This window comes from Equus asinus, chromosome 9, assembly GCF_041296235.1.
Source record: "Equus asinus isolate D_3611 breed Donkey chromosome 9, EquAss-T2T_v2, whole genome shotgun sequence".
Classification (NCBI taxonomy): domain Eukaryota; kingdom Metazoa; phylum Chordata; class Mammalia; order Perissodactyla; family Equidae; genus Equus; species Equus asinus.
In genome coordinates, this window is record NC_091798.1 from 53,708,442 (window position 1) to 53,735,285 (window position 26,844).

Genomic DNA, 26,844 nt, shown 5'->3' on the forward strand with positions numbered 1-26,844 from the left:
ACAGCATTTTATTATTCTCGAAACAAACTCAATAGCATTCCTCACAACGGGATAATCAACATCTCACAAACATAAGAAGCTTATGGCATTTTATAAAAATTTTTTTTACTACTTGAGATATCTAGCAGTGTTGTCCAATGATAGAAATGTTCTGTACCTATGCTATCCAATGTGGGAACCACTAGTCACATGGCGCTGTTGAGCACTTGTAATGTGTCTAGGGAAACTGAGAAACTAAAGTATTATTTTACTTAGTTTTGATTATTTTAAATTTAAACAGCCTCATGTGGCTAGGTCCAACACAGAAATATCACACTTCACGAAAAACTAGAATGTGCTCTGTACTCAATAAAGAAATAACTAAAAAACAGACAAAGCCTAGGTTGATTTAGTTAGCATATATGCCGATCAATTTTTAAGCAGAAATATAGCAGTGAGACAATTTCAGACACCCCCTGGCATTCTCTGTAACTGGCAGCTCCTCTGCCAAAGATTACTCCAGCAAAATGTGCAATTCATTTACTTTGAGTCTGTGATTGGTTTGGTGTACACATAGGAAAAGAACGAAACACTTAGAATTAAGTGCGGTTTGGTTTAAAATATTATTAATCCTGCTTTGATTTTTCTTTCATGGCATGAAACCTCCAGGACAAAAGTTGTTCAATTGGGGCCACATTCTGTCCTTGCCCCACATCATCAGCTCAATGCAAATCTCCTGAGACTTCAAAGGGAGCGCTACTTAGGTCACTGCTGGCTTCATGGAATGAGAAAAGAACAGAGCTGTATGTAAGGAGAAAAAGATTTCAGGAAAGCAGGAAAAGTGCAGAGCCAAAGCAGCTGCAGAAAACGGAAAGAAACAAAGAAGATAACCTTCACGCTCGTGGGGAGGGGAAACAGTAGAACACAAGAACACGGATGCATTCCAAAACAACTATTATGGTAATGGATTATCTCCAGGCTCCTCCCACCAAACAGAACCTTCTAGAGCCATCTTCCCCTCAGGTACCACCACATCCAATTACAAACAATAATACTCAAAACACAAATGTGAGCAGCTGACAGTGCACCCAGGAGGCTAAAGGCGGACTTTCCCCAGGTGGCACAAACAATTGAAAAGGAGAAAAGAAAAGGAAAAGGATGCAAAATAAAGATAAGCACTATAAAGACACTTTCTGCAGAAAATAAAAGAGAACATATTCATCAGAAAATAATCCACTGTGATTGAAGGCTTCGCTTACCCCTTTCTGGAGCCCCCCCATTGGGACTGTTGAGAGTTTCTGCAGCAGAAAAACAGAAGAGAAAAGGGATTTCTAACTCCTGGTTCAAGCAAGAGTTGAGTCAAGCTGCCCTGGCCTAGGTAATAAGCCTAAGCAAAACCCCAAATGTTTATGAAGTCCCTAAATAAAATCTAGGTTGATCTAGATTCCAACAGCTTCTTCCCTTTGGATTCTCTCAGGAAAAGAAAAAGTCAGGAAAATGGAAGAGGAGATTTTTGGTTTTGTATGTTTGATATTAACAGAACAAAGTGAAGAAAATTCCATGGCTCTTGGACCCTCATGAATGTGTTTTTATCTTTGGTGCTAATTCCTACCTCGTCAGGTCAAACAGAATTTTTTTTTGCGTTCAATGCAAATAACAGGGTAGTGAAAAATGGTGATGCTGGCAACCTTGGGTATCCTCAGATCTCTTTCCTTTATATCAAGGCATAAACTTTTTGATGGCCTCACATGAAAAAGCTCACAAATATAGACACACAAAGTCTCTTTGATGGAGGTTCACGTCTTGGGTTTCATGGCCAAATATTCAGTCTGTTGAGCGAAAAATCTTTTGGACTTAAGATTCAGGGGCCTACTTGAAACTCTAACCTGTTTACCTTCTGACTTGTCTTCTGTGTCTCCCTTTCTTGCCTCTGGTTCTAGCAAGATTTTCCTATCAAAATAAAAGCACTTGAGTTTTTCAAATAGAAGGGAAATGGTTTCTGACTGATAGGTTCTAAGCTTTTCACTGTATATGGCTGAATGGGCACAAATTGCCAAAGACTAAATGCCAGCTGATTTATGGAGTCAATCACTAAAGAAAATATGTATATTCAACAGTCGTAAATCTTCACATGGATAATAAGAGAAAAGGCCCCAAATTTAGTAACCATCATGTACAAATCTGATGTTCCATTTCAGTTCGGTATATTTCTCCTGTTTAGCAATTCACCCATGTGACTAAGAATTATGGAGAGTATCTTTTACTTCCAAACTTGCTGGTGCAAAGAGAGCATTCTAGGTTCTGGAACAGAAAAGAAATAGCCCAGTCCTATATGCCAGAAGCAAATTATGTATCTAGAATGGAACTGATGGGTCAAAGTGACTGGACATCTCCCTCTATTTCCCTCTTATCTCCAATAATCAACTCAGATGTGATGGAGTAATTCAAGCATCTCCCCATGATGAGTAAGAAACATGTATTTTATTACTTTGCCTACACAGGGATCAATCTTTTTGAAGTCATAATGCTGAATTTTAACTTATTCGTGAATGATGGTGATCACCTCAAAAGTCTTCACCAACAAAACACAAGGAAGGGAGTAGGGGGGACCCACTGCTTGAGTCATCTGATCCCACTCTTGCTATCCACCTGGATAAAAAGCACTCCTTACTTCACCTCACGTGGGAAGGCCTGGCCACACCACACCTGGCATCTGAGTCAAATCAGCCCGTCAGGGTCTAGCACAGTTTGGGAGGCTCATACCACTTGGATTTTTGCCAATAACTAAATTAGCTTTAAGTTGCATTGACCTAACAATCTCTCATGGAACCGTATTGTGTACATGTACGTTTTCTAATTTGTCAGGTAGTTTTCTGACAGTTTACATAAATGTGTTACACATTATGACACTGCTATTTGACAGGACAGACTTCATGGAGACTTAAACGATAATACACATACGGTTTTCTAAGTATAACTGAGGTCAGACAAACCAGTCTGTTTCACTATCTTTCTATTTACCACGGCATATTTTTCTTGCTTCATGTGACATTCAGCATGAAATCATCTCACACTCAAAGCTAAGCTCGGAGTTCCAGTATCCAGAAACTTTCAACTGTCATTTCATTTTACCTGGCATGTTCTGATATTATAACAACAATCAACCTGTGCAAATAATAAGTCCATACACCTAACTCACTCAATTTAAAAAGCAAGTTCATAATAACACAATTTTAATACATGTTTTATATTTAAAACACTACTAAAATGTTTTGCAAACTTTGACTAGATGTATCTTGAAGCTATATGTGTATTTGTAAGCAAGGCAAACTTTCAAAAAAATCCTTCCTGAGTGAGGAGAACAGTTTCAAAACTTTTGTATCCCCTCTAAAGCCAATGGTACTAAGATGTGCAGAAGTCTGGTGATATTTTCACCAGGGGGCTCTCCTATTTAAAGTAAAAGATTGTAAAGACACAGCTGCCTTAACAGCCCTAATGCAAACATTTCAACATTAATTAGTTACAGCAATGCTTGACGCTAAGCAAGTGGTTTCTAGAATGGGACAAATAAAAACATACACACGTGTAAATGTGCATATGTACCCTAAAATGGATTATTATTACTTTAGAAAAGATCCACCCCCTCTACGCCACCCACCTTCCCTGCTAGTGTTTTCCAGCACTAGCTAGGTCATATCCTGCAGAGCCGGGAGGGGAGAGCTGGCTGTATATTACAAGGCAAGGAGAATGGAGAGGCTTAAGATTAATCGATGGCCAAATTAAGAAAATAATTCAGAAGTCTTGCTTCTGAGTCTCCTACCCTATTTCCAAAAATCATTTTCTACTTTTATATTCAAAGTGCATTTTCAATGCTATTCTTAGATATTTGGGTTTAATCAAATTTTCGTAGGACATGAAGGAGAGAGAAAACACAATCCTTTCTTATTGAATTAATTTGATTTTTGTCTTTTGCGCTCCCAGCTATCAAGACTGTCGAATAAACCAGTTTTGATTCATAAATAATAGTTCCATTATATCTACTGTGCTACTCGTCAGAGTACCTGAAATTTTAATTCACTTGTTCAGCTAAATTTCATCCTCAGTTCATGGCCATAAAATTCTTTATTGACAAACTTTCAAACCAACTTTGACTCTGAGGTATCTAGTCAACATTTTTCTTCTGTGTGGATATTAGTTTATTGAATAAGTGGCATCTGTTTTCCTCCACATCACTAGCAGAGTAGGTATTTCCTTTTGACAGCTTTGCAGGATTTATGGGTTTGCATGCTCTGAAGAAAAATAGTACTAAGCAAAAAATTCCAATTCATTACCTCTTAGTACTTAATTAAGTTCATACCCATGGCACACTGGAGGTGAACCCTGAAACGGCTGTGACAGCAGCAGAGCAGCCAGCTATATTATCTTTGGAAGACAGAGAGGATTCTAATTATCATGACCTCATTTTTCCATCTATGATATTCATAAGTGTTCCTTCTACTCTGCTCCCCCTAAGACTTGGACAGTTTGGAAAGCAAGAGCTGATTCTTCTCTGCAGCCACTGTTCATGGAGCCTGTCTAAACAATACAGTCAAGCAGTGGCCTCACATTTATTACTCTCTGACCTTCCAGAACGCAGACAGCTCTTATCACAGGGTTGTCCCTGAGGTGCAGCTGGAGGAGGTGCCTGGAACCTTGCGGGAAGGCAAGCAGTGGGTGTCACTAAGCGAACACACCGTGAGCAGTGAGGGTGGGGGTTACCTGTCGGGGTTCTGCGTGCACACGTGCATCTGTAAGAGGATCCGCTGCGTGAAAGTCTTAAAGCACTGCCCACATTTCCAAAGATGCCAGTCACTGAACTCCGAGTGGAGCTGGCTTGTGGAAGTCGGGCTCGCAAGGACTCGCTGGTTTTTCACGTTGATTTGGTTAAATCCTGACTCAAGGGGCCCAGACTTGTCCAGGAGGGAGAAGCTCCTGCTGCACGGAGTCTGTGGGAAAACGACGGAGCGCTGCTGGGTGGCCGGGGACAGTTTGCTGCTCTTGTTGAAGGGCTGCAGGGCGTCTTGTCTGCACATGGCTTCCATTACCGTCGAGGGGACATTTACTGGGAGAACAGCAATAGTTATAAAAGATCAGTTTTATCAACCCTTAAAATAAGCACAATGACACATGTTTCAAAAAAATTCCTATAAATCAACATCTAAAAAATTTGTTTTTCTAGACTTAGAATTAACATAATAGCAGACAATTTGATTTGAGGAGAAAAGCGCTATTATCACAAATTAATAACTCATTCAATGCCTATTTATTAAGCCAGTACCATATGCTCAGGATTGTTTGTACACGGTCTTTGCCCTCAAAGAGTTCCCTTATGACTTGAGACAGAAAGACTCCATAATGAGGGTCCACTCTGCACCCCAGCTTTGGAAGGAGTTCAGATGGGAGAGACCCAGCAAGAAAGGGGGGAAGAACGGGGTGGGGGGCTGTCCAGAGAGGTGGCCTTGAGCGGTACAGAGAAGGTAGATTCAGGCCTTTCACCAGATCTTGCCAGCACAGGACACGTATTCAAGAAAAACTGGCTGAGGAGATGAAGGGAACAATATGAAAGATGTCTGGAGACAGAAGTCTGGCATGCTGGTGGGACAGTGAGGGAGACAGGCTGACCGAGAAGGCCATGGCTTCTCAGTACTGTGGGAATAAGGGGTAAGGGGTGTAGACCTCAGAGGGCCTTTAAAGTCCAAATAAATAAATAAAGACTTCAGGCCTAGGAAATAGACACAGACTGTTTCTGAGCAGAGAAATAGCAAGAACAAAAGAAGCAGTGTTCAGGGAGGGCTTGAGTGAGGTATGATGCACAGACAGGGTGCAGTGGGTAAGGGAAGAGCGGGAGGCAGCGGAGTATGCTGCTGGCAACTCAGGCTTTGGAATCAGAAAGACCTAGATTCAAATCCCGACTATGCCTTTTATTAGCTTGGTGATTTCAGGCAAGTTATTCAATCTCTCTGTGCCTCAGTTACCCATCTGTAAAATGAGGACAGTGACAGTAATAATCCAAAAAGTAGTAGCAGCATGGCTTAGTGGTTGAGATAGCCTAGATTTTAATTCCACTATTTACTAGCTTTGTGACTGTGGGCAAGTATGGAACACTGAAATCCACAATTTAGTTTTTGGTAAAATGGTCACCTGAAGGATTGAGTGAGATAACGTACAGACAGCATTTAGTAAATGTATTGTTGCCACTCAATAGATCTTGAGCTCTATGAGCACTGGTTTGCTCATCTTTAAACCCCCTTTTATGAGGTTTGAATGAGGTGATGAAAGTACTCATCACAGGACCTACCATCAACAATGGCCACTATTCTTATTATTATAGAAGGAGAAGAAACTGGAATGAAGGGAGATGGACCTAAATTGAGGTGGTGGCAGTACGAGTGTGGAAAGAACTAGAACTAAGAAACGTTTTCGAGGAGGGAAACCTAATATACTTGAAATTCATTATTCTTTTTTTTTAGGTTGTTATTGTGTTAAGAACATGTATCATGTATTCACTGGTCAACCCATAGGTTCATAGGTGATTAGAACCTAATGTGCTTAAAAACTATTATCCTTTTTTTAATTAACTACTGTGTCAATAAAATGTATTTATTGGTTACTTCAGGGGTTAAAGGGATTAAAAGTTACAGGGTGGTCAAGAGAAGGGACTTAGAGATCAAAATATTTGAAAAGGTTGATTGGCAAAAAGATTGGTGATGAGAAGTAAACTATGGCATTCTGGTTCAAGGCCACAAGGAACAAAACACATGGACTGGAAGCTCCCATCCTTTTCCGCCACAGACCGTTGCTACGGAGCACGAAACTCAAGTGTCCTCAACTACAGAGAGAGAATGGTAGGGGACTGTGACTGCGGAAGTCTCCACACTTGAGTGGACAGGTAGATACCACATGTGGGGACATAGAGGGATCGGGATGCTGCCACTAAGGACTCTTCAACTCAGCATTCTGTATAATCATGTGTATTGGATGAATCCAACAAAAGGAATCGCTGAGTCTACAGGGCTCTGTCGGCATGATGCAACTGTCCTAGGAAGGAAAAGCAAAGCAAGAGACTCACAGGCCTAGAGAGAGCCTAGGGTTTGTCCAGTTGGCAGTTCTTTACCCTGACTGCACATTAGATTCACAGGGGAGATTTTTTAAAAAAATTAAATCAGAATCTCTTGGTAGGGCCTAGGCACCTGCATTTCCTAAAGTTCCCCAAGTGCTTCTAATATATAATCAGCATAGAGAATCACTGATCTAATCCTACCCTCTGTTATTACAAATAAAAAAAGTGGAAGCCCAAGAAGGCCCAATAACTTGCCCCGGGTCAGACACTCAGTTAAGGACACAGCTAAGTTGGAAGCTTTAGCTTTCTGACTTCCAGGGTGTTTCTTTCTGACCACACGCCTATGCTGTCTCTGTTTACTAGCTGTGTTTCAAAAATAAAAAGACATTTTACAGCTAGCATAGTGTGTTTTTGTGTGTATGTATAAATACATATCATATATACCAAAATATATTATATATGCACACATACACACATACATATACATATTTATGTATGTACGTATATTTTATATATAAACATTTATGTACTAATTTCAACTTCTGGAGCAAAAGTGCATAATCAATATAAAATTTGTGCACACATTTTGACTTTCAAAAATTCTTGATTGCACACAGACTGTTACTTTTTAAATAGGTATTGAAAGATAAGGAGGAATGTTTTATCATGTTTTGGCACTTTTTAAATAAAAATTAAAACTGCAGCACTGTCAGAGATCAGGGGAGAACTCGTCTTGTTTAACCCATTTATAGCTAATCCAGAAGAGACCCACAAGTTTTCAGGCAACACTAAGCTCTTGCAGGTTGGGAAACGCCAGATGAGCAGGGGGCAGGCAGGGCAGGAAGACTGTGGAATGAAGATGTCATCGACATGCATGGGAGCAGGAAAACCAGCCGAAGCTTCCCTATTGGAAAGAGGAATATAACGCCTCTGGAGGAAAATAATACAAATAATACTCAAGTATAGATTATAGATTCTGACTTCTCACTTATGCATCTGGAAAGTAACCTAATAAAATCAACTTTCAAAAATTGTTAAGGTCACATAACCTTTATGTTAAACAAAAGTATTTGTGGGCCAACGAATGTTTTTCTAAGTTTAACAATCAAGGTCAAAATGGTAATAAAGAAAAATTTATACCAGTTTGTATAATAATCTGGGATGTATGAGATCTGAGTTAATGATAATAATAGCATTTAAGCCATAAGAGTGGGGATGGTTGCAATAAAATTCTTCTCTCTTTTATTATTTTCTTCTCTGGGATACCCCAAAGCAAATGTAATACGTTTCAAGATATAGGTAGCAAGACTTCACTCTATATTCTACTTTTGGCATGATCCTTTATTGTACTTGTGAATAAATTCAATCCAACTGAATGAAATGAGCATATAATTCAGAAAGAAGAAAAAGTAAGGATAGGAATGAATAATTTTCACACAAGCAACCATATTTGATCTCTAAACTGTTCTGCAGAGCTCCTGCACACTTCCATGGGACCCTAGAGATCTACAAAGCATAGTTTTTTAAAGCAAGACTTTTAAAGCAAGACTAAAGGACAGAGAGGATTATTCTTCCTAAATACCAGCCTCATGGCTACAATAATCCAAGGTATTAACAAAACAGGAAATTATCAGGAAGAGGACAGGAAACGAATCAGAAAACACTATCTCGTCCCAACTTAAGATAGTATAGACAATTGCAAACAGCACAGAGATGACTAAAGAAAATGACCAAAAAGATGAAGTGGTTTCTTCATGAAGACATGCTAAGCTAGTAAAATCTCTTCAGTCTATAAGACAAAGATTAAGGGGAAGAGAGCAAATTCTCAAAGCCTTAAAGGATATAGGCAAGGAAGAACACGAACTCATGAAATCCTGGAAAATTAAAAGATTGAGAGAGGCCAATTCAGGATCCATAAAACAAGGTCCTCCTTTACCCCCTTGTCCATTCAGTCAGTCTACAAGTACTTACTAAGCATCCATTACATGCCTGACCCTGTGCTGGTGCTGTGGTTACAGGGGAAGAAAGAAAGCCCCAGCCCCTGCCCTCACGCCACTTAAACTCTAGTGAGAGAGACTGACATTAAACACAGGTTTTTACAGATAAATATTCACTCAGTTACATCACCTCTAAAATTCCATTAATTTCAAGTTGCACCATTAATTGCAAGTCACCATTAATTCTAAGACATCTGCCAGATTCAGAAAGACTAAAATGTGAAAAATATATGCATGTTAGAATTGACAACATACAGTTGGTCCAAGTGTGATAAGTGCTATGAGAGAGAATAAAGAGGTACCAGGAAAGCATATATCAGGGATGGTTAACCTCGGGGTGTGAGGGATGGCATCCCGGAGGGAGTGACCTTGAATGTGAGTCCTGAAGGGTACACAGACATCAGACAGGTGCAAAAGGAGGAAAAGGCAACTCAAGGAGATGAAACACTGGCAGCTTTGCCAGAGGGTCTGTGTGGCCTGTTGCGGCAGGAAGGAGCTCAGGGCACTGAAGGAATTGAGAGGCAGCTAATGTGGCCAGAGCAAGAAGGGTTGAGGCGCTGCAGCTGAGGCTGGAGAGGAAGGCAGCACAGCCGTCAAGGCCTATGGGAGCTGGGCAGGTAATGGAAGTAAGTGATGGGAGGTGGGTTAATACAACAGAGGATGGTGGAGTCTGCAGCAAATGAAATAGGGCATGGCCAGTCTAAAGATATTTGAATTCTAACTTTGTAAAACACTATGTGAGCCAAGCAAAATATTTATGGACACTGTATGCCGCCCATAGGCTACGACATTAAAGAACTATGGATTTATAACAAGAGTAATGGCAAAGGTGGGAAAAACCAAAAAAGGTTTTTTTGGTTTTAGGGTCTGAGGTGATCAGATTTATGCTTTAAACACATCATCACTCTATATTGTTAAATGAAAAAGTGAGATGTAAAACAATGTATGCAGTATGCTGCTATTTGTATAAAAGGGGGAGGGTTGGAGTGAGAGCAAGAGAAAGAGAGGGAGAATACATCTGAATGGGCAAAATATATGTCTGGAAGGATACCTAAGAACCTGTCAACGGATTGCCTCTGGGAAGGAGAACTATATGTCTATAGTACTTTCTGGATTATGATCTATGGAACCGAACTACCTATTAACAAAACAAGTGACTAAGCTGAAACAATAAAATAAGCAAATCAATGAAACTTCACTTTGGCCGCAGTGATGCTAAAAGGGAAAATGTGACATGCAGAAGGCTAGTGCAGTGGTCCAGGCCAAAGCTGATGGTGACGCCAACCAGGTGGTAGCAGCAGAAATGAAAAGAAATGCATTTAAGAGTATACAATCAACAGGACTTCATAACTGACTGGAAAGAAGGATGAGCAAGAGTGAGGTGTCAAGGTTTCTAGAAAGAGCAATTGGAGGAGTGGGAGTGAGAGTTACCGAACTGGAGGAGAGGCAGTTTGTGGGGGTGAGTAGAATGGTTTCAGCTTTACTGGTTTAGTCTGAGATGCCTATGAGACACACAAGGGCAGACGTGGAGTGGACAGTTGGATAGCAGTCTGGGGCTCAGCAGAGAGATCTGGATTGCAAATAGAAATCTGGAGGACCTGTTTTAAGTCAGGTCCCCTGGGGAAAAAAACTCTGAAAGGGAGATGTGCAGTTTTGTGTGCAGGAGCTTTACTAAGAAGTGCTCCTGGGATTGACACTTGTTGGGGAGTGAGGCAAGGGGATCCTGTTGAGGGAGGAGATTAACAGCTCTGGAGCTGGGAAGGTCCTTCAGCATTGTCCTTCTTTGGAACAAGAGAACCACTCCTTCTCCACAATGACTAGTCACTGGACATGAGCTATGTGGGGTGGGAGAATGACCAAGAGTAAAATAGCTCTTAGGCTGGAGGCAATTCCTGGAGACAAACTCATCCAAGAGCTCTCCGCTCTACACTCCCACAAACGAGGGGAATGAGCACCTCAATCCTGTAGCAAGGTTGGGATCTAGGAAGCACACCACAGCACCTACGAGGTGAAATCTCTCACGACAGCAAGTTTCCCTGTGTCTTTTGTCATTTCTCTCTGTGGACATATTTTCAGTGGGTGCTGCCTTCTGTTGGAGTCCTGCACAGATGCAGAGGCATCCCTGTGGGGTGACTTCTCCTTTGCCTTTGCTTCTTCTAGGACCCTACAGGATTCTCTAGTTCTAGACCAATTTTTATATTCCTTTCTTGGCCCAGGGTTTCCATACTTGGAAGTTTGTGCACAATCAAACCCCACACTATCCTATAGTTGTGGCTGGTTTTTAGAGTGTGACACTCTGTTTTCACTAATGGCCCAAGACAGATGGTTCCCTGGCCTACTGGTTGAGGGTAGCATTTTTCTAGTCTCCTTTCTGGGACAAAATAGTAACTCCCAGTTCCTGGATTTATGTAAGGAGTCCAATCTCAGCTTCCCACTGTGCACAGCGGGCCTGGAACCTGACTCCTCCCAACTGCATTAATACTCAGTCTAACACCCCTGGAGCTCAGGCTCACTGGCCGTCATATGTGGCACTTGCATTGTGTTTTGTACTGTAGTTGTATGCTTATGTGCCTTCTTCTAGCCTGAGTTCCTTGAGGACAGGGCCTGAGTTTTGTAGCTCATCACGATGTTTCACACAGGGCCTTGCACACTGTTGTTCTTGTTGGGTTGAACTATATTCTAGTCTCCTCAGTGCTCATAGATAGAAGGCTTGAGTAGGGCCTTCCTTACCCTGGGCCTACTTTCTCATTGTGGTGAGGTGGTGGGGGTAAGGGGCACTATGCAGAAGTGTCCCTTTTTATTTTCTGCTCTGTAAAATCAGTAGGAAAAGGCTGGCCTCATGGAGGCAGAGTTTACTTCAGTGCAGCAACCCCTGGGTTGCCATCAAGTTTCACATTCTGCTACCTCAGCTTCATATGCCAAGACAGAAAAAGCAGCAGGAAGACTTGTTGAACATTTATTCCCAGGTTTTTTTTTAATTTCCTCTGAAACAAATATGAATACACTACGGTCTTTACACTCTGCAGGAGCTAATCCCCCACTGGAAGCTTTGGGGAACCTCATTCCTTCTTGCGGATGCAATCTGTCGACACAGGCGTTCCTTCAGGCTCTTCTGAAAGGCCCACAGTGGATGGAGTGGCTCTCTCTTTGGAGCTCTATTACATTCATAACTATGGGTTTTTAAAAGAAAATAACATAGGAATTGCTTCCAGAACTCAAATGCCTGTGTGAAACGCTGTCTTCTCTTCTGGGCAAGGCAGCTTTCAATGGCTTGTCCAGGCACTGTGTATGCCCCACTGCTTCACGGCAGCTGCCAGAAGGGCAGTGACTGGAGCCTGAGCCCACCACACATGCTCAGTAGGAAATGTGTACTTTCGATGTTGAAAGAACCATGGGAAGAAAATGATATTTTTATAAATGAAAGTGCTTAATAAGTATTATTCACTAAGTAAAATCATATTTTTCTTGAATGTCTTGGTCCATGTATCAATTTCATTAATGAAGAAAAATCTGGCTGAAGTATTTAATCCCTCCTAATAATGGCAATAAAATTCTCAATATTTATCCCGTGAGCATTTATTAATTGTTTACCGGGTGCATAGCACTACAAGGAGGCTCTGTGGGGGCATTTTGTCAAATAAGTCTTTGATCTCAAGAAGCTTCTTTTTAAGGTACCTAATTTATTTTGTGGCTAGCTCAGTAGGATAAAAATTGTCTTAGAATTGCTAATCCTGTTGAGATGATTTAAATTACTCAGGGCTGTGGAAGGCTAGCTGTTAAATTATCTGTTCATGCCCTTTCACACATTTGTGCTTTTAAATCACACAGAGTATTTTCTCAGTACAGAATAAGGAACCCTCATTATAAAGCATTCCCAGGTCTCTCAGTGAATCATATGGAATGAGAATCTATCTTAGAGTTAAGAGTCAAAGTCATATATTTCCCCCACACTCTCTGATGAAGCTTTCTGCTGGTTTCTTGGGTGGCCAATCACTGACAGATATATGACTTTGAGACAAGAACTGAAATAAAATTCCTATAGTGCCCTTAGGGGAAAGGGAGATTGTCACTGTTGAGCATTTTAGTCAATGACTTAATTCCCTTTAAACTTCCCTCCACCCTTACTTAGAGCTCTGAACTCAACCCAAAAGAGCTGCCTAGTTTACCTACTGAATCCACAATACTTCAAGCTGCTGTGGCTTTGCAAATTTCCTTCCAAGGATTTCAGGTGCTAAATGACATAACATATGCCCTGGTAGAGTTTATTCAATACTCTAATCAACAATCTCAAGAATGCTTCCCATAGGTGGGACTATAGGAGAAAGAAGGATTGAGAAGCAAAACATATGTTATTTCCGGAAAGTACATTTTTTGACGGCACTGCGGCGCTGAATCTGAAGACCAGAAGGTACACTCTTAGACGTCCATTGTCAGGTGTCTTTGAATGGCACATAAGACCCCATAATCCTCCAGCTCAGCCCTAAATCCCTCTCATCCATGCACCACATCATGAGGTGGAAGCAATCTTGTGGATGTGTGACTTCCACTCCAGAGATCCCCGTCAAGGGGAAGAAATGCGTTCCCTAAGTAGTCATTCCACAGTTTCCATTTCTGACTCCTAACTCAGTAAATGGCCATTCCATCCTTCCAGTTCCTCACACCAAAGCCTCAGAGTTATCCTCGACTCCTTTCTCTCTCATTCAGCATCCAGAGTATCAGCAAAGGCTGCTGGCTTTACTTTCAAAATATATCCAGAATCCAACAACTGCTCACCACCTCCACCACTTCTACTGTGGTCCAAACCACCATCATCTCTCCCCTGGATTCCAGCAAGAGCATCTAATTGAATTCCCTTTTCTATTCTCACCTCTTACTGTGTAGCCTCCACTCAGTAGCCAGAGTAATCCCGTTAGAACTTCACCAGGCCCACACAGAGTAACAGCCAGATCCTGACGGTGGCCTCCTAGGCCCTACAAGATCCCTAGCTCTCCCCATATCTGAGTTGACTTCTCCCCACCTCACTCACTCTAACACACTTATTTCAACCTCATGGTTCTCTTCCAACAGGCCAGGAATATCCCCATTTTGCGGCCTTTAGACTATTAGTCTGGATGCCTGGAATACTCTTCTCCAAACTAACACATGGCTTGTTCCTTCACTTCCTTAAGTCTTTGCCCAAAGGCCACCTTCCCAGTAGGGCCTACCGTGATCACTCCCTAAAACTGCAGTTCTCAACTCCTGGTACTCCTTACCTGTTCTCTGCTTTATCTCTACACTTATCACCACCTGACAAACTTTCTACTTGCTCATTTACTTGCTGATAATCTGTCTCCCTCCACTAGAATGTAAGCTCCATGAGGGCAAGAATTCTTGTCTGTTGTGTTCACTGCTGTATTTTCAGGACCTAGCAAAGACACTGGCCCACAGTAAGTGTTCAATAAATATCTGATCAATGAATGAATGAATGAACCAACGAATGAAAATTTGTGTTATGTATTTCAGAACTCTAGGCTTTGATATGTTTACTCTCGACATTCCTCAACACAAACACACCAGAATAATGTCTTCAGAGTCCATAGCAGGTTGTATTAGAGGAGGAAGCAGAGGACGTTATAGGATTTCTGGAATTCTGTTGGATCAAATTCCATACTTCAGAAGCTTAGTTTATGTCAAGGTTCTAACGTACAGACAGGCCCACGTCAGCAGATCATGGGGGCTCATACTGGTGCCTTTCTTTGTGAGGACCTAGAAGTAGCTTTAGGGAAGTTGGGGCAAGGAGTCATCCTGAGAGGAAAGCATACTAGCCTGCATACCTATATCTGCCTCTAACACCAACTGCACACTCAGGTCCAACACTGAGATTTTCTCTTATGAAAACAGACACTCCTTCACATAGCAGTATCACTTTAGAAAAAAAACTTTCCAATGGAAACTTGGGAAGTAAGAGGAATGTACTATATGTCCAAAGATGCATGTTTTGATTTGAGATTGGTTTGGGGTTAGGGTAAAGTATAAAAGGACAGTTGATAGTAATATTCTTTTTGAGGATTCTGCTTTTTACAAAGAAAATAAAGACAATATGGAAAAGAAATATCTGACCATCAGCATTTGGATCAGTAGTAGTATGAGCATTTTTTTTTATTGGAGTGTGTATGTAAGATAGAGAGAGAAAGAAGTGAAGAAGGAAAAAGTTAATAACACTTTTTTTTTCTGAATGAACTTCCTTAGATAGATCTGTTCTCTCTGTTTCTTTTTCTGTTGCATAATACCAAATCATCAATTCACAGATTAGTCAATTTGGTGACAAGAAAAAATAACATCATTGAAACCAGTGTTTTTCACTGAACCATATCAGAATTACCCAATTCTTTTCCAAATACTAGAAATCACCTTATAATATTTTCCAAAGATCTGATAAAACAAAAATATAAAGTTTAAGTGAAAATTGCTGCATTTGCATTTGCCTAGATGTTAGATTATTTTTAAAGATTATGATTGTCATAGTAATAAGGATAGAAGAAAATTACATGGTTCATTTTAGAGTAAGAAATTTAGAGAGACACAAATTCCTCAGCCAAGATTTTTACCTCCATTCCTCACTCCAGTGAGTACGTAGGAGAAGGCACACCCAATTGACTAGAGGGGTGTACTCCATTAAACAGCATTGTTTTCTCTTATTTCATTTTTGCATACAGTGTGACTCCAGAAAGACTATGCAAACTTTCAGAGCAGAAGATTTATCTTATGCTGCTCTTATAACCCCAAAAGGTGGCAAGCACAGAACCAGACACACAGTAGGCACTCAGTAAATACCAGCCACCTTAACATTGCTGCCAGTAATTATTTAAAACTAAGGGAAAGGTTTTGAAATTGTGAACAGGCAAAGAAGGATTGGCCTATACAAGTGAAAATGCCCTGTAAAAAAGCAAAGAACGTACAAGGAAAAGAAATTGATGGACCGACTTGGGCACATTGGCATTATGTATCAGAGTGACCTGCATTTCAGGAGTTTCAAACAACACTCTTAAAAAGTCAGCTTAGAAATAGGTATTTGAGATGTGAATTCAGAGCCAAAAGAAATTCTTACAGTTTTCATCCTGGGCAATGCATTGTAAGGGGATCCCAAAGAAAGACGTATAGCTGTCATTGTACCACACCAGAAGCTCGGTACCCCTGGGAATATCTATACAGGCTCGGTAGAATATATTCGACCTATTCAAAACAAAAGAAAACCCAGCTTAGTAATAGGTAGGATTAATGTGCCCCCAACCACATTTTTATTGCCCCGAAAAAGTCCTCCCAGCTCCACCTAACCAGTTTCTGTTTGTAATAAAATCTGCACCCACCTAATCATTCCCAGCAACCAATTAGAGCCTGTAACTCAGTATGATAAACAGCTCACAGTTTATTTCCACAGTGTCCCTCCACAGAATGTCTTGGCTGAAGAGACAGATATTTGGCCCAGGAGACAGCAGAAAGAAAGAGTTCATTTAAAAAAAAAAAAAATTCCATCTGACACTGATGAGAATATTCTCTCTCGGCAAATTGCAGACACCGGTGCCTCAACCTCAAATATAAATTAATACTATTGACTTCTTATTTGAAGGAAAAGCATTCTGTGTATTCTTGCAACTTGGCATTGGGAGTTCCCAATTTTGTAACAAAATTAAGCAGCTTTGTGATATAAGGACTGAGAGAAATAAAAATCTTCCCCATTGCCTTTCTTCTAAAGTTTGATACAAGAGAGGAGAAAAACTCTCTTATGTGAAATGGATGGAAATTCAATAAATACAAGAAAGAGCACTTTACTCTGGCTGAAAGATTACACTCTGAAATGATAGAGTGAAGGGACCAAGAAATAAACATTTTATTATAACAGCTTTGGTACTGTAAAGAAAAATCTACAGATTAAAAAAACTGCAACTGGTTTTCTCAGTGAAGAATTGCTACAAATATTACCCTCAAGTTCAAGATAAAAGTGTTTAGGGTTGGTGGGCCTTAAATTTAGCCTTTCTGTAAGGAATTGGCTGTAGTTGGGCAATTTGTCCCTTGTATAACACTGCAGACATAAGGCGAATCCTTCATCACATTTTTCATGGCAGTGAGATATGCACTTGTCAACATATTTTGTCACCACAAAGTGGCTCTTGGCAATAGGATCATAAAGATCAATAAAAAAGTGCAGATTCTCAATATTTTACTTGCAGCTGCAAAAATTTCATTTATCTTGTTATTTTCCTCACTTGCTGCCATTCTGTCTCAGGAGGGCACTGCTAGCTAAGCAGAATGTTTTTCCCAACATTCTATGAATATCTGACAAAAACTCCAGCCAGTTGTCCGGACCTCACTACTCTTCCTCCCTCCGCATCTCCAAGAGCTGTGCGTTTTATTAATTCTTTCCACTGCTACGTAAAAAAATCAAAATTGGAGCCGAGCTATAAATCACTGGCATCTCCTAACTTGAGAAAAACGGAGTCTACTCTGTACTTCACCCTTGTAACATTTCATCTCTCGGTTTGGCTTCCCTTCATATAAACACAGCGCCCGGCAAATGAATGTGCTAAAACCAAATGACACACTTTGCCGCTGAAAGAGCAGAACTGTTTTCGAGCAATGGGTGGTCTTCTGAGGCATGGAGTCGGCCGAGAGGGAAAAAAAATGTGTAAGCATACACCGTTCCTCACAAGCGGGCAGGGCTTCCAAAACTCGCAGAGATCTCTGCATGTTCAAGCACATCAAAGGGATTTTTCCCTTTCCAGATAATATTTCCTTTGCTGACATGTATTTAGTATTGTGGTTGGATGACTCATAAAGATAGCTTCATGGCGTCCCAACGCAGTTGAAGCAGAACACACGCCAACAAACATTATTGTCAGCCTCAAAATAAAAACAAAACGTTCAGCTAAGGGTCAATCAATCAAGGGCGCTTTGAAGAAAATTCCATTTAGATATTACAAATCATAACAGAATGAATCTAAACCAGCTGACTTTTTGTGAAGAGGACATTCATGTACAATAAAAATTAGGCTGGCTCTTCAGGGTCCAACTTTTCTATTTTCTTACTCTTGGACGTGGTCACTGGTGACGGATGCCAGTTTTTTAAATTGTGTTTTTGTAGTTCATTTTATAAAGATCTGAAGTAATCGAAAACAGATCAGCAGAGAGAACTCGAAGTTTAAGCGCCATCATGAAAGGGGAGCTATAAAAATCCACTTAATATTGACAGATAGGTAATGACTTACTCATGCCCACCTTCCTCTTAGGGGTTTCTTGTCTTCCCAGATTCAGAATTTGCCTCAAGAGCTCCCCGGGTGCTCATTACAGAACCAGCCAAACTATCTTTTGCTGAATGGACAAGCACAATCTTTACTAATTTTCTAGCTCCAGTTTCATAAAAACTTCATGGCAGAAATGCAGCTGCAATAAAGGTGAGTAAAGCCCGTACACAGCAGTGTAACCAAATACCATAGTGTACTATTTCATTTAAACCATTATTTAATGAAATATAACTGCCCAGGAAACCAAGGCAGGGAGTCACAGCCTGCTCAAATACATTCCTTTTGAATTGGAGACCACGCCAGATTTGAGCAGCCTTTAACCTATAAGGGGAATAAAGGGGTTTTTTTTTTTTTTTTAAGGCTTCATTTTTAAAAACCAAAAAAAAAAAAGGAAAGGAAAATAAATAGCCATAGGCAGGACTCCAAGTTGCCGAGCACAGGGCCTTCTGCTTTGATGTGTCTGTGGTGCCTAATAAAGCTAAACAGTTGCTTCTGATTCTAAAGGGAACACGGCTGTTTATAACTGAGGTCATATATTTACATCGCACATGTTTTCGAGGGATTTTGAGAAAGGAAGGCTTAGGGGTAGGGCTTTTCTCCTATGTGATCTGTTTTTGCCTTCTCCTCTCCACTGCAACCTTCTTTAGCACTAAGTGGAAATGCCTGACCAACAGGTGCACTGAGCAGATGTGGCTTAGCATCTGGGAATCCACCTAGCTTCTCAGCCCCCCAGGGGCCTCCCTAGGAGACTGTGGGAAATGGAGGTGGCTCCACTTTGTCTTTGTGACCCTTTTGGCTTTGCCCAAACATCTTGGGAAAATGGGGGTTTCTCTATGCTCTGGAACCACCTCATCACCTGAAACATATTCTGAATCGTTGAAGGGCCAAAGTGAAATGTTTTGGCACCTTTCGAGGGATCAGGAGAGGTTATTCTGGCTCAGCCACTGCTGCGGAGCATAACGGTTTTGGAAAAGCAGCCTCGGGAAGGTTGAGAGTTCTTGGTTTCCCATGCAGTTGTGCACATGAAACTGTTCTCCCTGGGGGATAGCCTGAAGGTGACTGAAAGCAAAGGATCAGGGCTGAATCTCCCAGCTCCTAGTCATGTGTGTGTACACATCCGCTGGGGGGACCCCCCAAGCCAATGGGTTTACTGGGCTTGTTCAGGCCACTGCGGAAGAGCAGACGATGATGTGGAAGTAACTTTACCACGTGCGCTGAGTGAAAGAGGCCTTCTACTAGCATCTTTCTTCCTGAATTCTCGTGAAATAACTTTTGCAAGAACTAAGATTTCAGAAACCTCACAAAAAAATTTCTGCCAGTCCTTACAGAGTGCTGCAGGACTCTGGGATTTTTTTTCAAAACTAGCAGCAAGCCTGAATTTGTCGATGCAAGCCAAAGGGCTTCAGCTCCGTAAGTGGAAATCAAGGTATACTTTACCTGTACTGAACTACTGTTAGATTCTGTTCTCCGCAGTGCCTTGCACATCGGATATACCTCATCCAGCTCGACTTACTAGGTTCCCCACCATCAATAAAGTGCTGTAGTGTCCCATCTTGATCATATATCTAGAGAAGAGGTCAGAAGGTCAAGTAGTTAGAATGAATCATCAGCAATCATTTTCCCTGCTTCCCTTGGTGTCTCTATGTGTCGGCTGCAGAAATTTATTGCCCTTCAGTTTGCTGGTGCTTATTGATGCTTGTGGAAACTCAACCAGAATAACAGGAAAATATTTTTTGGTGATGCAAGTCAGTTACGTTTTTCTTATCAAGCCAATCTTCCCTGTATTAAACATATTTGTGGTATCTCAAGGATGTGAGTGACCATGTTTCCCAAAGAATATTTAACCTATTTTGACAGGCTACTCTTAAGTAATGAGCTGCTGGATAAACAAAGCAGGCTGAAGGGAGAGGCCACACTGACATGGCTGGAACATCCACATAAGAGGCCCCCAGTCTCACACACATAACTGTTTGAAGGCATTCGAGAGGCAGTAACCGTCCGTTCAACAAGCTGAGTGGCACCTAGCAGAAGGCAGTTGGAGAGCTATGGAGCTGTACGGAACGAGTCAAACAGACTCTGATTTGGATGAAACAAATGGACTCTCACCTCGTAGAAGATGTAGGACTTCAGCTGTTGGGACTTGAAACTATTAGGAGAGGAGTCATCAAAAAAGAGAGACCCTCGAAAAGGAGGGGAAAAAAATAACTGTTTCCTAGGGATTTTAAATGTCTTCACTGAGGTTGGTCTACTAATATGGCCTTAGGTCATCTCAAGCAGATTTTCTTTCAAGATCAGATTTAAGGAAATGAAGTCTGCTTCAAACCAGGCAATAAGTGTGGGACAAAAGTCTTATGGAAAACAACGAGCCAGCCCAGCACACGCAGAGCCAGTGCTGACAGCAGAGGTGATCGGCTTTCATTCCAAGAATCCAGGTCAGCCTTGGGCACCCTGGAGGATGTGGTATCTAGAGGAGTGGAGATCAAGGGGTTACATATACACAGGAATTTTAGGTCATCCCCAGTCCTAGGGGCATCCAGGAAACAAAAGGTACAGTTCTCAGAGGGACCACAGTACAGCTGGACCTTTTCAAATAAAATCAGCAGTGGGATCCTGGGAGCCGCTGAGGTGCTCCCCAGAGCATGCTGAGAAATGGCTCTTACTCTTGCTGATCAGCCTTTCCACTTTTCCTTTCCCAATAGACTATGAAGAATAAGTCTTAGAGTGAGCCTCACTGGTTACATGTAGGCCCTAAAACCTGTATGGTCATTCATATTAATTTAGCTCAGTATTTCTATTCGGGGGGCCAAAGGGCTTAGGGATGAGTTTCTTTTTATTATCACTAGTCATTTTAAAATAGCTGATGTTTTTTTCACTTTTCTTGAACTCATTTGTCTCCACCTCCAACCCTTCCACTAACCCCACAAATAAAAGACAGACATCAATTTAATAAAGACAATTGTTTGAGAAGTTATGACTGGGTAGCACACCAGAGTGACTACAGCTGATAATCAGTGTAGCCTGAGAAGAATCAAGAGATTCCTGGATTATAGTATATTTAAGATCCATGACTTCTTTAAATTCTGAGTTTTGAGACAATAGTAGAGAATGGAAACACTTCACGTGACAAATACATCTGCTACGTAAGCAATCTAATGACAGACTTCGTATTTAGGTCAGATGACACTGCAGTTATTTTGTTGTGCTTGTTGTTTTTATTTTTGTTTCAGGAAGCTGGTTCAAAGATTCAAAGTCTTAACCCTGAGTCTGCTGTTGACAGCCCATGCGACATTGAACAAAGCCATCAGTTCCTTAAACGCCACTGTTTATCTATAATGGAGCCAAGAATGTTGATAACCCAGCCCTCTGCCCTGTCCTTCCCCCACGAACAAACCTTCTGTGAGGGCTGCAGTGAAATAATGATGAAGCATTTTGAGAAGTAGAATTCTCCTTTGTGTTTCTAGCCAACGTCCTCAACAGCAAGTAAAATTCTTTAACATTTATATGTAGTGGGTGCTACCTTGAGTGTTAGCTCATTTGAACACCAGACACTAGCCAGTCTTTTTTTTTTTTTTAATGCATTTTTGGCAAGGAAGATTGGCCCTGAGCTAACATCTGATGCCAATCTTCCTCTTTTTCTGTTTTTCTCCCCCAAGCCCCAGTACAAAGTTGCATATCCTAGTTGTAGATCATTCTAGCTCTTCTATGTGGCATGCCACCACAGCATGGCTTGGTGAGCAGTGTGTAGGTCCACGCCCAGGATCAGCACTGGTGAACCCCGGGCGGCCAAAGCAGAGCGCAGGAACTCAGCCACTCGGCCATGGGGCCGGCCCGCAGCCAGTCAGTCTTGAAAATGAGTAAACAAAGTGTTTCCTCCTATACTGTTGTTTCAGCAATAATCTCCTTAAACTAAGTATATAGTGACTATAGCAATCCTACGATTTTTGCCTGCCTGATGAAACTGCTACTTGCCTTGAGGAAAAGTAGATGGCTATTTGTCAGGTTTTTTTCCAAATATCACACAACGTAGCACATGGCATGAGGCTGAGCCTCCTTGGCTTCCACTAACACTGATATTCCACTATTTCACATGAAACTGTGACAAAAATCTCATGCGCCAATTAGATGCCATAACTGCACCCAATCAGAGTTGAGGCAGCTCATTTAACCTTGATACGCTTCTCTCCCTCAGCCTCCAGAGCCCAGCCATCACCTAATCTCGTTGGTGGGTCCTAAATCCACCAAAATCCTAAATACTTTTCAAGTGCACCTATCTCTCCCTCTCCACTGTTACCATCCTAGCCCAAAGCAGCTTCCTTTCTCACCGGAAGTATTGCAACAGTCTCTTAACGGATCTCCCTGCAGATTCTCCAGGCCCCTCCAGCCTAGTCTCTAAACTGTAGCCAGAGGGCTCTTTCAAAACACAAATCTGATTATATCCATTTCACCCAACTTCCCCCCAAAATAAAAGCTTCATAAATGTCATAAAATGTCAAGTCACAACAACATATATTCACAGCACGTGGGATTTCCTCCAGGGAGCTCATCAGGCTAATAGGGCAGCACTCCCACCAAAGTTATTTAAGGAGGCCAACCACGTGTGCCAAACTTTGCATTTGGCTCAAGAAAACCCTGGGCCCTTTCTGGTCTGTGCTGTGAAGGTTTAACATTTAAACTCAGCGTTTTGTGAAAGAGAAATAATGGGCCAGAAGGTACTGATGCCCATTTCTGGGAGGGAGAGTAAAATTGGGAGAACCAGGATACCCAAATGTGAGCGCTGAGTAGGAAGTAGGACGCAGTCTCAGAAGAGCTCCAGGTACTCACTCGGGCCCTGTCATTACTCCCCACCATTGGCTCACCTTTGCTGCCATTTAAGAGCTCAGATTAAAAAAAAAGAGGAGGGGCTAAAACTCCACATGTAACTGAAGTACACAAGGAGCCTGAGCCTGAATCTTGTCAGGGGCTTCCTCCCAGAAGAGAAGGATCTGCAAGTGGGGAAATGTTTCAACAGGCTTCAGTCTAGAGCAGCAGCAACAAGTTCAAGTTCAGGAAATTGTTCTTGGAGGTTGCATTGACATCTACATTTGTGTGACACTAAAACGAAATTTTAAGTTAGAGACCGAATAGGTTTAAAAAATTTAAGGAATTTAAGGAGGTGAATTAATGCCAAGACCCAGAGTGATTTTGTTTTCATTACCTTTCAAAAGATTTAAAATAAGCAGAAAAATAATGGAAAATCATGTGTAAAGTGTTTAGACAATCCCCTCAGGACCTATGAAAATGTTGAAAAGGTCAGAAGTTTTTATTCATTCAAAACGTGAGTATGAAGTCACATAAAGTTAAATTTAGATTAAGGGAGATTTCAATGTGAAAGAACATTTGAATAAAGCACAGTTTTGCAGAAAGCTATGGACTTTATTCTGGATGAACATCAACAACCTAAGTTTTACTATTTGCTCTGTTCTTTCTAAGGAAGCAGAACAAATGACTCTCTCGAGGTAGAAGAAATATATGTAAAGAAACACACAGGACATTTGGTGGGAAACGGTTAAATTCTGCAATGGAAAATCCTCAAAACTGCAGGAAGTATATTTGGCATATTTGTTTTAGAAAGCTAGTTTCAACATTGCTGAAAAGGAGTATAAAATGGCACACTCACACTGGAGAACATTTTGGCAATATTGAAAAAAGTTGACAATGCATATATCCTATGACTCAGCAATTTCACTTCTAGAAAATTACTCCAATGAAACTCTGATACATGTGCCTAACGAGACAAGTTGAAGGGCATTCGTTGTAGCATTGTTTGTAATAGTAATTAGAAGTAACAGAAATATCCACCATCAGAAGAATAAATAAATTGTGGTTTATTTATTTGACAAAATAGTATAAAACACTTAAAATGAATTAACCGGATCTGTTTGTATTAAGATTCAGTTGATATAGATAAATATCAAAAACATAATGTTGATTGAGAAAATTGGGTTGCAGATTGATACATATGATACCATTGCCTAACATTCAAAATATACAAAATAACACTCAATAGATTATTTTATAATGGTGTATATTGTAAAGTACATATAGCAATCTATCCATATATATCTATACATATAGTAAAATTCTGAAAAGACACAGTGGAAGGACTCCTGATAACTGTAGCAGAATGCTGGCCTTGGGAAAGAAGGAAATGGAAAGAAAACAAAGGGAACTAATATTTTATCCGAAATGCCTCATTTTTCTTAAAAAAAAATTCTGAAGCAAATATGGCAAAGTATTAATACTCATTTCTTTGATGGCCTGCATATCGGAAATTATATACTATACTTTGTGCTTTTCTGATTTTTTTTCAAAAAAATCAAAGAAAGAAAAATAAACAAAAAGAAACCCTAGGCATTTATTTCTTTGTAGTTCAGTTTTTGCATGCGTTGTTAAAATAGAGAAGCTGACTATCTTACCTAAGGTTAAAGACCATATCTGTGTTACCCTCCTAGGAAAATATTTGTCCTATGTATCACTACATTATCAGCCACTGATTTCTTTTGTGATTGTTGTTGTTGCTATTTTAAAACCACTGTTTTTGGTCTGTACTTTTTCTTTTATCTTATATCAATGGAAGTAGAAATATAAGTAAGGGGCAGAGCTAACTGTTACCTTTTTAAGGGGATTATTACAGTTTTCAATCCAATAATATTTACTGGGATGCCACACATGAAATAATGATCACACAAATTCTCGCTCATTGCAAACCGTGCATGGTATTAGCTGAAAACAACCAGGTGAACGGTGTTTTATTGCAATCCTGGATATCAGGAAACGCCACTCTCTCCCACAATCTTATTATTCTAGAACAAGAATCCACTTTAAATGAGCACAGCATGAGTAAAAAATGCCCCAGTGTTGTGTGTTATAAACACTGGTCATGAGTGGCTCGTCCACAGCTTTGTCACTTATGAATGTTGCCAACTTACGTTAACAATAATAATAATCATGGAAACAATGTAAGTCAGCAACTGACCTGGGCCCGTTTTAACATAATAGTAAGAAAACCACCTTCTGAATGATCAGAATTTGTGTATATTGGTGGCTCCAAGCAATCTATTTCTCTAAAGCAAGATTCGCGAACTAGTGGCTTTCAGGCTGAATGCAAGCAATTGACCAACTTTGGTTTCCTTCCACTGTGTTTAAAAATTTGGAAATTTTACCTAATTTCAAATTTTTCTTGAAAAAAAATCAAAAGATGGGTCCCCCAATCTCTGGCAATAATCCACAAACTGAGAAAAAGAAGGTGGCCATGTGCTTTTCTAGTTCTCCACAGTCCCTACCACTCCCTATCGCTCCCTATTTCACTAATTTACTTACCTGGTTGGCTTCATTAAGCATTTACCTTTGTAATCCCAGCTGTAAAGGAATTATTGCTACCACTGAAAATGAGTCTATTACAGCTGGGGACACTTGCAAGCAAAACCGGTTGAACTGATAGCCTGGAAACATTGCAAATATTCATCACTCCTGTGCTGCCCAGAAGCCATCATCATCTCACCGAGATCCAAGGTTTCTGTGCTGAAGTTTTCCAAGGAATGGGGTTGCAGAGAAGACAGATCATTTCTTTCATTTTTACCAGCAGAGGCTATCAATGATCTTTGTAAGCAAGAAATCTTGTTTAGTTCAAAGAAGTCTTAAATATAATTCCACTATAAAAACTGACAAAAACAAAGTCTACCAGGCACCCCACCAGCTCAACTAACTTCAGCCTTGCTCTCTGAGGCGGGTCGTGGGACATCATCAAGGGCCTGCAGTGAACTGGGGGACCCTGTTTGAAAAACCACAGGCAGAGCACTTCCTCCAGTAGACAGGCCTCCATGAAGATTTTGGTCACCAGTTCTCTTGCTAGAACGCAGAGTACCTTGGCTAAAATTAGAGCCCAGGAAAATCAGATTTGGAAGGGACCTCAGAGACCATCTGTTCCAACCTGATTAGTTTATACATAAGGAAGTGAGGTTTCCAAAAGTTAGTGACTTAGACAAAGGGAGACTACTAGTCAGTGGCAGAAGGAGGCCTCATCTCCAGGCGTCCTCACAACCTTCCATCCTTCTGCCTTCCCATTGGGAGAGTGCTGAGGCCCCCTTCACCTCACTGAACCCTGCAAATACACTGAAGAAAGCCAATGACCATAAACAAAAGGAACTTGAGCTACAACTTAAACATTAATCCTCTCCTCCCAGAACCTCGGTCCCTGAATTTTGGCATGGGAAAAAAAAGATCCAAAGGTTTTATACAAAAAAGATGAGCTGACTTTCAGGGAGTAGGGAGCTGTGTCAGCTCCCTCTCCTGTATTTCCCACCTGCCATGCCCCTATGCTGAGGCCCCAGACTCCAGCATTTGGTTGCGTGCTGGAATGCCAGCCTCCTTCAGTTTTCACTGAGCAGCTGACGTGAGGGAGTGTATTTTATGCCCAAACTTCTAACACAGGGCCCAGCACACAGAAGGAACT

General features: G+C 41.0%; 1 protein-coding gene across 2 annotated transcripts in view; it reads right to left on the minus strand.

Moving 5' to 3' along the window:
- Positions 1–26,844, minus strand: part of PRDM6 (PR/SET domain 6) — a 104,955-nt gene that overhangs the window by 19,044 nt on the left and 59,067 nt on the right. For both annotated transcript variants that reach the window (XM_070517502.1, XM_044780687.2), the window contains 3 exons: positions 19,791–19,918; positions 16,163–16,287; positions 4,738–5,080 (listed from right to left, as the gene is read on the minus strand). In XM_070517502.1, coding sequence (XP_070373603.1) covers positions 4,738–5,080; positions 16,163–16,287; positions 19,791–19,918 — 596 coding nt within the window. The remainder of the gene's footprint in view (positions 1–4,737; positions 5,081–16,162; positions 16,288–19,790; positions 19,919–26,844) is intronic.